We start from the raw sequence: 12047 nt of genomic DNA, 5'->3' as shown, positions 1-12047 counted from the left end.
ATAGGATAAAGTAATCCTTTTAACCCCCCCCCAAAAAAAATAAATAAAATAATAATAATAATAATTGTAAAGTGGTTATCCCACTGGCTATAAGGTGAATGCACCAAATTTGTAAGTCGCTCTGGATAAGAGCGTCAGCTAAATGACGTAAATGTAAATATTTACAACAGACACTATTTAGCTCCAAACAACAAGACATCAGGATTTTGGCACTTACATTTAGCTGCAAGCACAATAAACATCAGAAAGAAAAGCAACTTCTTCTAAGGAAGTAGTATAAACAGGAGAGAAAAACAGGTTGGTCATCAGAACGGAAACTACAGACTGCTTGAGGCCCTGCCTGGTCGGGTATTACGCTAAATCCCAGGGGAAACGGCTGCTGATTGGCTAATAAATTATGATGATTGGCTTGACCTTATTCCAATAGGAAAACCAAAAGAATGTTGGGGTCTTGGGAAGGAGATGAGCTTGCCGTTTGTACAAGGAGGACCTGTTTCTTTGTTACCCGCTCAACACAGCCGCATGTACGCACTCCTATTTTATACTTCTATTTTATTCAGCTATGTTCAATTGTATTCTTCATACTATAAAATAATATAAAATAATGCCACAGTAATTATAAGCAAATATTTTCTGCTAAATGAACTAGTGTATCCCACAGACATATGGGAATGCCAGATTAGGGCCTAACATAATGTCAGAGTATGCTATTCTGTTCTTCTGAACTAGACTACAATTTCTTCGACCTGTCTAAAATAAAGAATCGATTTATTGTGATGGTGTAGGCTATTTTAAATGGCTTGTAGGCTATGCTCAATTACCGTGAGATCGGCAATCACTGTCTGACAAAATTTCACGACCGCCACAGCCCTACATGTGACATTCTTCTAAGCTATAAATATTTGTTTCTGTCGTCTCGACATGCACTTTGGCCTGCAAAACATAATACGAAATGTGCTTTACAAATAATGTATATAATTATTAGTATTATTTTTAAAATAAAAAGGGAACATCAGGTCTGACCTAGCCCTGCCCAGGGCCAGCCGGGGCAAGCTGCCTGCCTTTCCCACACCCTCCTCAAACATCGTCCTCTCTCTGCCCCCATCCCCCAGCACAACAAACAAGTTGTACATCACTCTACCAGACAATAACAAAGCCTTCCCAGGCTACAGCCTCAAAGCCTCAGAGACAGGTACAACAGGGCACTGTGAAAGGAAGAGTTGCACCTGAGGGATGTATGGTGGTGTGGACAAGTGGACATGATTCCACTGTTTACTCATGCAAAACTGCTGCTAACGCTAGCTAGCTAGCCTCCTGGAGCTAAGAGGAGGAGAGACTGGTGAAGGATGGGCCGATAAACATGCAGGTAATTACTGGAACAAGGGATGAGGGTTCCAAAACAACCAGCGTGTCAACACCATGTCAGACTGTTCTGTACAAAGATTTGGAGGAAGTGAAAGGTGGGTTTATTTGGATTGTGTGTGTGTTTGCTGAGGTTAAGTGGTGTGTGCTCCAGCAGCAGAGTGAAGCAAGCGAGTAGCAGCCTCTGGTAACTTCTCTACCCAGACGGACAGCTCATGTAACGGCAGACTGCCAGTGAGGATTCCTGTTTCAGCAGAAAAGGCTGCACTTAGCTTCGCGTGGTTCGAGGGTAGAGCAGAGTGGTTGGGGTGTGTGTGTGCGTGCGTGAGAAAAAAAAGAGAGTGAGTGACAAATACACAGTGTGTGTGTGCGCGTGTGTGGAGAGGGGGTGCTTTGCAGCTTTCAAGCCCTTCTCTGATTTCTAAACTCATTTAGCTTGGGGTATTGACCTGCCTAAGCCTCCTGCTCAGGGTGGGTGGGGGCTAGTTTCCCAACGCTGGCTACAGTAGAGCCCAATGGCTTTCATTTCATTAGCCATCCTCACACAGATTTATTTAGAAAGCACAGCGAGAACTGGCACCCTGGTGTGTTCTATTTTCCCCTCAAAACATGATTATTTTATTAGAATATACGAGAACAATTATTAGTAAAGAATCTAAGGGCCACATTCATTCAAGTTCTCTATACATCTCATATGTCTGGACCCAGTTATTGCAGTCCTTTCCTGGATGACTCAGGGTGCATCACAAGACTCTAAAGTGGTGTCTTCTTCTCATCTCTGTCACCCTCATCTACAGCTTGCTCTGAAAACAGAGAAGGGGTGAAGTGATATGGTGGATGACTACCTGGAATTTGCGCTTGCCCGTCCTGTTCTCTCACACCAGAACAGATGAAAGAGAGCCGGTGAGGACAGGAGAGGAAGCTTCATTAGAGTAATGAGGAGAGGAGAGGAGAGGAGAGGAGAGGAGAGGAGAGGAGAGGAGAGGAGAGGACGCTCCATTAGAGTAGTGAGAAGGAGAGGAGAGGATGCTACATTAGGTTAGTGAGAAGCAGCCTGAGTGCCTGTACTCCTCTGTGGACGTTCTCTCCGTCTGGGAGAATAAGCAGCTGTAATGATGTCTCTGATGCAACTCGGAAAACCTTGTCTTTAAAAGCAGCACTCGGTCTGCCTACCCTCCTCCTCCCGCCATGTTTCACTCCTCTCTTCCCTCCCTCCTTCCCTCCCAAGCTGCAATGCCCCAGACCCTCATTGTGTAAAAAGGAACCCCTTCTTCCCTCTTCAAAGCTCCTTGGTCAACATCTCCTCTCCTCTCACCCTCTCCTCTCTCCTGTGCCCTCTCACCCTCCTCTCGCAGGTCCTTCACCTCCTCCAGAGGGAAAAGAAAGGGGGATGAGAGGAGGGCAGGGGCTCTCTGTGATGCTTCATTCTCTCATCTTCACAAAGACCCTGTTCTGTCACGTGAATAAGCAGCTCTCCCAACCCTCCAAAAAACCTTCAAGTGTGTGTTGACCTCTGGCTTCATCTTGTAACCTTTGAACTTGCGTCTGAAGGAACAGCTAAAACCAGGGCTTTTAAAGACATTTTATGTACTGAATGTGGTCAACTTGTGAATACCCACCCACAGAAAGATGCAATCGGCCACTGAACAGCCACCCTGCAGGTAGAGCATGGTTGGTAGTGATGGGGGAAAAATCCATATTTACATATCAGGATATTATTTTTGATGATATACTGTATCGTATTGTTTTGACAATATTGCAATATTATTTTTGTGCTAGTTTGCTGTACCTGCACCAAAACTCCAGTATTTTTCCTTCATAGCTTGTTCTCCATCATCTTTTTAAATAGGGTGCCAATTTGTTTTCATGACTCTCTAGTCACTCTGCAGCAGACATATGGTGAGCAATATTTTTGGAACATCGAATCGCAATAAAAACACAGTATCGAAATGCAGTACATATAGAATCGTGAGAATCGGGGTGGGGGGTCAGATGAACAGGACCAGCATGGTTGTTGGGGGTGGGGGTGTAAGATTAACCCCAGATGTATATTTCCTACCACTGCATTTCTGCGAGCGTCATACATTTGACTACCGTCAAACCCCCCTCCCTCCCACCTCACCCCCATGATGGCATGATGTGCCCTGGGACCGCATTGCTGGCAAGAAACATGATCCCTTTTGGCTTGGACCCCACCACCATCCTCCAACCCACACACCCACATCCCCCATCACCCCCTCCCACCCCTCCCTCCTCTCCCTATGCTGCCCCTACCGGCCCCAGGTCTGTAATCTAAACGTCAGTCGATAGACATGATTAAAACATCCTGCTCCACGCATTGCCTAGCCTGCAGGAGACACACACATGGGAGGGAGCGTCGAGTGACAAGGTCATCCAAATGTCAGCGTTCGCTTACAGGGATGGCGCACACAGACACCACACACACACACACAGGGGTAGGGAGGTGGCGAGGAGGTATAAGCGTGGCAGGGCTTGTGGATCGATGGGAGGCAGGGGGCAAGGCCACGGTGCTTGCTCTGCAGTTCCTGTTCCCTGCAGGATACCATCTGCCCAAATCAGACATGGAAGACGCACAGAACACACACCCAATACCAATAATCCATGGGCTGGTTCCTGGCTATGTTATTCCATTCACAGAAACCCAACCCACTCTTACACAAATCTGTCAAGCCTTAGTAATGAAGACACAAGCTCCAGAGGACTGTAGGATCACACACACACACACACACACACACACACACACACACACACACACACACACACACACACACACTAGGGCTGTCCCCGACTAAAACAAATCTTGGTGACCGAAAGTCATCTGTTCGACCAATTGATTGGTAGAAATGTTTAAACGTGTTATTTTCCATATACAGTTGAAGTCGGAAGTTTACATACACTTTAGCCAAATACATTTAAACTCCTTTTTTCACAATTCCTGACATTTAATCCTAGTAAAAATTCCCTGTTTTAGGTCAGTTAGGATCACCACTTTATTTTAAGAATGTGAAATGTCAGAATAATAGCAGAGAGAATGATTTATTTCAGCTTTTATTTCTTCCATCACATTCCCAGTGGGTCAGAAGTTTACATACACTCAATTAGTATTTGGTAGCATTGCCTTTAAATTGTTTAACTTGGGTCAAGCGTTTCGGGTAGCCTTCCACAAGCTTCCCACAATAAGTTGGGTGAATTTTGGCCCATTCCTCCTGACAGAGCTGGTGTAACTGAGTCAGGTTTGTAGGCCCCCTAGCTCACACACGCTTTTTCAGTTCTGCCCACAGATGTTCTATAGGATTGAGGTCAGGGCTTTGTGATGGCCACTCCAATACCTTGACTTTGTTGTCCTTAAGCCATTTTGCCACAACATTGGAAGTATGCTTAGGGTCATTGTCCATTTGGAAGACCCATTTGCAACCAAGCTTTAACTTCCTGACTGATGTCTTGAGATGTTGCTTCAATACATCCACATAATTTTCCTTCCTCATGATGCCATCTATTTTGTGAAGTGCACCAGTCCCTCCTACAGCACAGCATCCCCACAGCATGATGCTGCCACCCCCGTGCTTCAGGATTGGGATGGTGTTCTTCGGCTTGCAAGCATCCCCCTTTTTCCTCCAAACATAACGATGGTCTTTATGGCCAAACAGTCCTATTTTTGTTTCATCAGACCAGAGGACATTTCTCAAAAAAGTAGGATCTTTGTCCCCATGTGCAGTTGCAAACCGTAGTCTGGCTTTTTTATGGCAGTTTTGGAGCAGTGGCTTCTTCCTTGCTGAGCGGCGTTTCAGGTTATATGTCGATATAGGACTCGTTTTACTGTGGATATAGATACTTTTGTACCTGTTTCCTCCAGCATCTTCACAAGGTCCTTTGCTGTTCTTCTGGGATTGATTTGCACTTTTCGCACCAAAGTATGTTCACCTGAGCGGTATGACAGCTGCGTGGTCCCATGGTGTTTATACTTGCGTACTATTGTTTGTACAGATGAACGTGGTACCTTCAGACATTTGGAAATTGCTCCCAAGAATGAACCAGACTTGTGGAGGTCTACAATTTTTCTTCTGAGGTCTTGGCTGATTTCTTTTGATTTTCCCATGATGTCAAGCAAAGAGGCACTGAGTTTGAAGGTAGGCCTTGAAATACATCCACAGGTACACCTCCAATTGACTCAAAGTATGTCAATTAGCCTATCAGAAGCTTCTAAAGCCATGACATCATTTTCTGGAATTTTCCAAGCTGTTTAAAGGCACAGTCAATTTAGTGTATTTAAACTTCTGACCCACTGAAATTGTGATACAGTGAATTATAAGTGAAATAATCTGTCTGTAAACAATTGTTGGAAAAATTACTTGTGTCATGCACAAAGTAGATGTCCTAACCGACTTGCCAAAACTATAGTTTGTTAACATGAAATGTGTGGATTGGTTGAAAAACAAGTTTTAATGACTCCAACCTAAGTGTATGTAAACCTCCAACTTCAACTGTATAGACACACCGTATGTGTTTTAATAAAATCAACTATATACGCATTGAGCTTGTCTGATACTTTAAGCTTACTGTTTGATGAAATAAGACACAAGAGGAAGCCATAGATCTAGATAACTGTCTTTCACAGTTTCTGCTATTACTCTCCTAAATTTGCCGGTATTAGGCTACACGAGGAGTCGGCAACCTTTCTCATGTGGAATGCCAATTTATTTGACAATTTCTACCGATCTGCGTGCCAGTTATGGTTTTCATATGTACATTTCCGTGGAACAGTTTAATTTATTTATAATAACGTCTTCATATCTCAAAATCTTTGTCATGTGGTTAATCAAAATTCTATCCAAATCCAAATGAAAATTATACAAACCTAAAAAGTAACTTCTATTCCCATTGCCAACTATGTAAAAATAGTCTAAATTAAGCCAACAAATAAAAACTGCAGCCTGCAGGTAGAAAATATCGTGATAACAATAAATATCCTTTAAATCACATTGGCTACACGTGGCTTGTCTGCAACAAACTTGAAATATTGTATAAACTATTAACTTGGGTCCAGCCAGAAGCTTGCGCTAGAGAACTTGCAACGTTGTATAAAATATTCTGGGCCCTCAAGAGTTTCCCGCGCCAATGAGCTCCGGACAGACACAGCTGTAGGCTACTTGCGCAAGGGATAAGAAGCAGTCCTTGACTTGGGCAGGAGCTCACTGGAGCTGAGTACCGACACCTCAAATGTTCTACTGTTTGAGCTCCTGTTCCTCTTTTTTCTTTGGGGTGGGGGGTATTTTACCCCCTTTTTCTCCCCAATTTCGTGAGATCCAGTTGCGATTTTGTCTCATCGCTGCAACTCCCCAACGGGCTCGGGAGAGGCGAAGGTCGAGTCATGCGTCCTCCGAAACATGACCCGCCTTACCGTGCTTCTTAACACCCACCCGCTTGACCCGGAAGCCAGCCGCACCATTGTGTCGGAGGAAACACCGTTCAACTGACGACCAAAGTCAGCCTGCATGCGCCCGGCCCACCACAAGGAGTTGCTAGAGTGCAATGAAAAGTAAAGCCCCCCCGGCCAAACCCTCCCCTAACCCGGACAACGCTGGGCCAATTGTGCGCCGCCCTTTGGTTTTCCCGGTCGCGGCCGGTTGTGACACAGCCTGGGATCGAACCTGGGTCTGTAGTGACGCCTCAGACCGCTGCGCAACTCGGGAGCCCCTGAGCTCCTGTTCCTCTTATAGAATATTAGCTGAAAAGTATTGTGGAGCTCCTGCACCTAAATGAAAACAGTACCAGCACCCAAAATGAGTACTGGAACCTATTTCAGTCCAAGTCAAGCACTGATAAGAAGTAATCAGGTAGGCCTATTTTCATAGGATCAGAGCATGACATTTTTCCCTTTCACGCTGAGTGGTTATCGAAAGGGAGAGAGCTGGAAAGATTTTTCAAATACATTGAGGAACTATTGTAATTCTCAATTGATGTAAAAACAGACTTTGTTTACTTGCTGTTTGAGGTGAAAAAAAACATGACTTTGAGAAGCTCCACAGCTCATTAGTGGTGGTGCGTTAAGCCAATCAGAAATACTATCAGATCCCCAAATGGGCACATTTATATGCCTACATTTGCGTGCAGGCCAGGTAGCCTATAGGCCTACTTCTAACATGCTGACCACACCGCTAGCATTACATGTGCGAGCGTTGCAAATAAATGCACACATACATGTTATTCAATCATTTCAGCCAAACTGCTTGTGTGCGTCAACGAGCGTCTGCGTAGCCAGGCGCTAAAATAGAACCTGGTTCTATTTTTTACGCTTAATTAGCTGCAAGTCCTGCCTCTCCCACCTTATTGGTTTTTAGGAGCATATACCATGTGGGTAATTGAAAGATGAACTGAGGTCCACACTCCAGTCCAGTTGGTGGTGGTAATGCGCCTTAAAGTTGGTTGCCAACCACAATATAAAGTCCACAGAAGAAGAAGAAGAAGAAGAAGAAGAGGAAGAGGAAGAAGACTGAAGGAGGAGATATTACTAGAAACTAACTAGGTTTCCCCTTTTATCTGTGGATTAATTGTTGGAGTAGAGAACACACAATTTTGTGTGACTCAAAATGGGTCAAAATTCTACAAAGATCCAGAAAAAAATGACCGTGTGCATTTCAGGTAAAATAACAACCCAATATTTATATCCCAGGGCAAATTAGATAACAACAGCAAGCTAGCTAAATGGCCATGAATGTTTCATGTGTTTCGAACTGTCCCCAAATTAATATACAGTACCAGTCAAAAGTTTGGACACACCTACTCATTCAAGGGTCTTTCTTTATTTTTACTATTTTCTACATTGTAGAATAATAGTGAAGACATCAACACATATGGAATCATGTAGTAACCAAAAAAGTGTTTTATTTTATATTTGAGATTCTTCAAAGTAGCCTCCCTTTGCCTTGACAGCTTTGCACACTCTTGGCAAAACGCCATCTTGTTGTCCAAGAGGACCACTCATCACTGACTCCTGTAATAATTGATTTGTAGGACTTGTGAAAACCTTGCTCAGGAGACTCATGTGCTGTCCTGCTCCAGAAAACACATACCGCTCATCTGTGTCCCTACCTGTTTGTGTGGTCCTCTGAGGATATGGGCCCTGGCCCCCTCACACGCTGTCCTCATGGCCTCCAGAGAGGGAGTTCCCAGCAGGTCCGTGATCAGATCCAGCTACAACACAAGAACACACACAGAAGAACGCCATGCAGCATATGTTACTGTACTCGAGACACGCATGCACGAACACACACACAGACACACACACACACACACACACATATGCAGTAAAGGCGAGGTAGTTGAGACAGGCAGGCCAAGTAAATGACTCCAGTGAGCTGTACTGTATGTATTGTGTGTGTATTGACTTATTGCTTCATCATGCAATTTTGCAGTCCATTGTGAACACACAGTATCTGTGAACACGTCATTTGTGTCGATATCAGAAGTGAAAGGGAGTAGTGTGTACTGAGACATAAGACTGCATTCCTCCCTCCACAGCTAACTCAACATGTCATCTCTGAAATGGGGAGGTAACGAGGCAGGACCAGAGCCCAAGGTCTGGAGAGACACGGACACTAAGCGTTCAAGGAAACTCGGTCCTGTTTTCAAATACAAACTTTATCTCTGAAAGCTCTGCTCAAGCTGAAAAAAAAAACCCTCAGTGAATTCTACAGACTAACTAACACAACTAAGGATAGCCAATACCTTTTTTTCTTATTTCAATGCTCTGCACTGAATACTAGATGAGCAAGTATCCCATGTCAGATTTACATGTTCTCAGTGTTTACAGTATTGGTTACCTGCTGGATGGGGCTTTGGGCCTGGAACAGGATGCGTCGGCCCAGTAGCTCGGCGAAGATGCATCCTATAGACCAGATGTCGATGGCGTTGGAGTAATGGTGGCTGCCCATGAGGATCTCTGGCGCGCGGTAATACTGGGTCACCACCTCCTGAGTCATGTGACGAGACTCGTCCAGCTCCTCCACCCGCGCCAGCCCAAAGTCACAGATCTGGAGAGGGATGAAGGGTGAGAACATGTTCACATGAATACATCCATCAATACCAATACACAAATAGATTCGTCATCCCAACCTAACTCAAGGTTTAGATGCATGCAGCTTTTTGTAAGATACTTTTTATTATTTGGCAGCTTCCTGTGACTGGTCGGAGTCAATTGTTATATAACTGAATGAGAACATTGTCTGATACGTCTAAAGACACAAAAGAAAGGAATACTTGGATCATTCATAAATGAGGGAGCCACATTAGTGTCGCACCGCTACGGGCCTTGTCACATTACTCCAGACGATTGCTCCCCACCAGCTTGTACACAACTGAATCTAACTGCTTGAGTAGCTGATGCTGCTGAGGGAGGAGATTTTTGGAAGGGGATGTTCATCATCAGAAATTAAATGAGCGCCTCTCTCTAAAATAATGGCAGACTTGGAAGAGAAGGAACACAGCAATATCATGGGCAGACAGCACCCAATCACAGGCAGGGAGCATCACAGAGGCAGGCAGGGATGGGTTGGTCTGAAAATAGCCCAGAATGTGTGGGGAAGGTTTCCCGTTTGGGAAATGAGAATTAGGAGCTAAATTAGTAAATGTCTGCTAGAGACAATCTGTTCTCCAGAGTCAGCCAGAGAACACACGGAATCACTCTGTCCTCCACCTTCTCCCTCCTCATGTTCTCTCTCTCTCCCCCACCCGTGGACTAGCACGCCTCCCAGCTGTCTGTGGGGGGAGGAGAGGGAGCTAAGGGTAGCATAAACCCAGGCAGGGCCTCCATTACCAGGCCCCAGGATGAAAATGTATATGTCAAGAGCCCAGCATCATGTACTGTAGAAATCCCACTGGGGCTACAGACCCCCGGTAACGGTGTGTGTGTGTTTGTATTTCAGATACTGTACTTCTACAGAGCAGACTCCAACCCCAACTTGACCTCATCAATATATCATACTATACATCTCAGTAGCGTAATACATGTTATCATCACAGAAGGATGGAGATGTTAGATGGTAGAGGACAGTATACCAACCTTAAGCACACAGTTACTGTTGACCAGGAGGTTGCCAGGTTTGATGTCTCGATGTAGGATGCCAGCTGAGTGCAGGTACTTCAGTCCTACAGACAAAACACATGCCGGGAAGGATTCAGTTGAACGGTTTTCAAACAGTTCCTTGTGCGAAGGTCCCACCCCGTTTTTTATCAATGACAATTCAAGCTGATATGTGTGAAAATCATGTTTTAATGTTTGCAATGTGATCTGGGAGTGTGTGTGCGTGCCGGAGAGGTCTTACCTCGGAGGATCTGATAGAGAAATACTTTGACGTGGTCTGAGCTGAGGGGCTGAGGTGACACGATGATCTTATGGAGGTCACTCTGCATCAGTTCTGTCACCACATAGCTGGACGAGGAGTGGTCAAAGAAAACAACACCACAAAGACTACACAGAGAAGAGCTAGCTAGGTAGTGGAGAGAGGAGTCGAGGGAAGAGGTAAATGGAAGTAAGCGGGAATGGGCCGAGGAAAGACTATCTACAGTGTCTGTTCTGTTACATTCTAACCTACATAAAATGTTGCCACCCTAAATGGATGTAACGGACAGAGGTTCTTCCGATTCCTCTGCAAGTAGCAGCAGTACAGTATCGATCCACTGTCACAATGGGCTCCTGCGGTGAGTTTCAATAGACCTCTATGGTATCTCTATTTCCTTCTTGCTCCCATTCTGCCCCTTTCACACTCTCCTGGGGATGACATTCAGGCAGCCCTGTTTTGCTCTCCTTCCTCAGTCATCCTGGAAGTGTAGACACATAATACATTACATAATGTGGCATAGAAACGCCTCTTTGATAGATACAACCTAATCCTGCCATCTAGCACTGTCAGCAGGCAGGTCAATTCCCAGAGCACACTGGCATCCCAGCCCAGCACAGTCATGTGTTTTGTGTGTGTGTGAGAGAGCGAGTGTGTGTGTGTGAGAGAGAGAGTGTGAGAGAGAGAGAGTTTGTGAGAGAAAGAGAAAGTGTGTGTGTGTGTGTGTGAGAGAGACACAGAGTGTGTGTGAGAGAGATAGAGTGTGAGAGAAAGAGAGAGAGAGATATATAGTGTGTGTGAGAGAGAGAGATAGAGTGTGTGTGTGTGAGAGAGAGTGAGTGTGTGTGTGTGAGAGAGATAGTGTGTGTGAGAGAGAGAGTTTGTGAGATAGAGAGAGAGAGAGAGAGTGAGACAGTGTGTGAGAAAGAAAGAGAGAGTGAGAGAAAGAGAGAGAGAGTGAGAGAAAGATAGAGAGAGATAGTGTGAGAGAGAGATAGCGTGTGTGTGAGAGAGAGTTTGAGAGAGAAAGAAAGAGAGAGAGATAGAAGGTAAGAAAGAAAGTAAGAAAGAGAGAGTGAGAGAGTTAGTGTGAGAGACAGCGATAGTGAGAGAGGGAGAGATAGTGTGTGTGAGAGTATATTTGTGAGAGAGTTTGTGAGAGAGAGAGAAAGAGAGAGATAGAAGTTAAGAAAGAGAGTAAGAAAGAGAGAGAGAGAGAGAGAGAGAGATCGTGTGTGTGAGAGAGTGTTTGTGTGTGAGAGAGAGAGCAAGATAGTGTGTGAGAGAGAGAGTGTTTGTGAGAGATAGAGAAAGAAAGAGAGAGATAGA

The 12047-nt window shown here is 44.8% G+C and overlaps 1 protein-coding gene across 1 annotated transcript in view; it reads right to left on the bottom strand.

The window, feature by feature from the left end:
* Positions 1-12047, bottom strand: part of LOC121567738 (serine/threonine-protein kinase NLK) — a 95213-nt gene that overhangs the window by 20239 nt on the left and 62927 nt on the right. Inside the window, exons 4-7 of the mRNA XM_041877978.2 lie at positions 10704-10810; positions 10442-10527; positions 9204-9413; positions 8473-8574 (exon numbers count right to left, since the gene is read on the bottom strand). Of these exons, the coding sequence (XP_041733912.1) occupies positions 8473-8574; positions 9204-9413; positions 10442-10527; positions 10704-10810 (505 nt within the window). The remainder of the gene's footprint in view (positions 1-8472; positions 8575-9203; positions 9414-10441; positions 10528-10703; positions 10811-12047) is intronic.

This window comes from Coregonus clupeaformis, chromosome 6 (assembly GCF_020615455.1).
Source record: "Coregonus clupeaformis isolate EN_2021a chromosome 6, ASM2061545v1, whole genome shotgun sequence".
Taxonomy (NCBI): Eukaryota; Metazoa; Chordata; class Actinopteri; order Salmoniformes; family Salmonidae; genus Coregonus; species Coregonus clupeaformis.
This window is presented reverse-complemented; position numbering and strand designations above follow the sequence as displayed.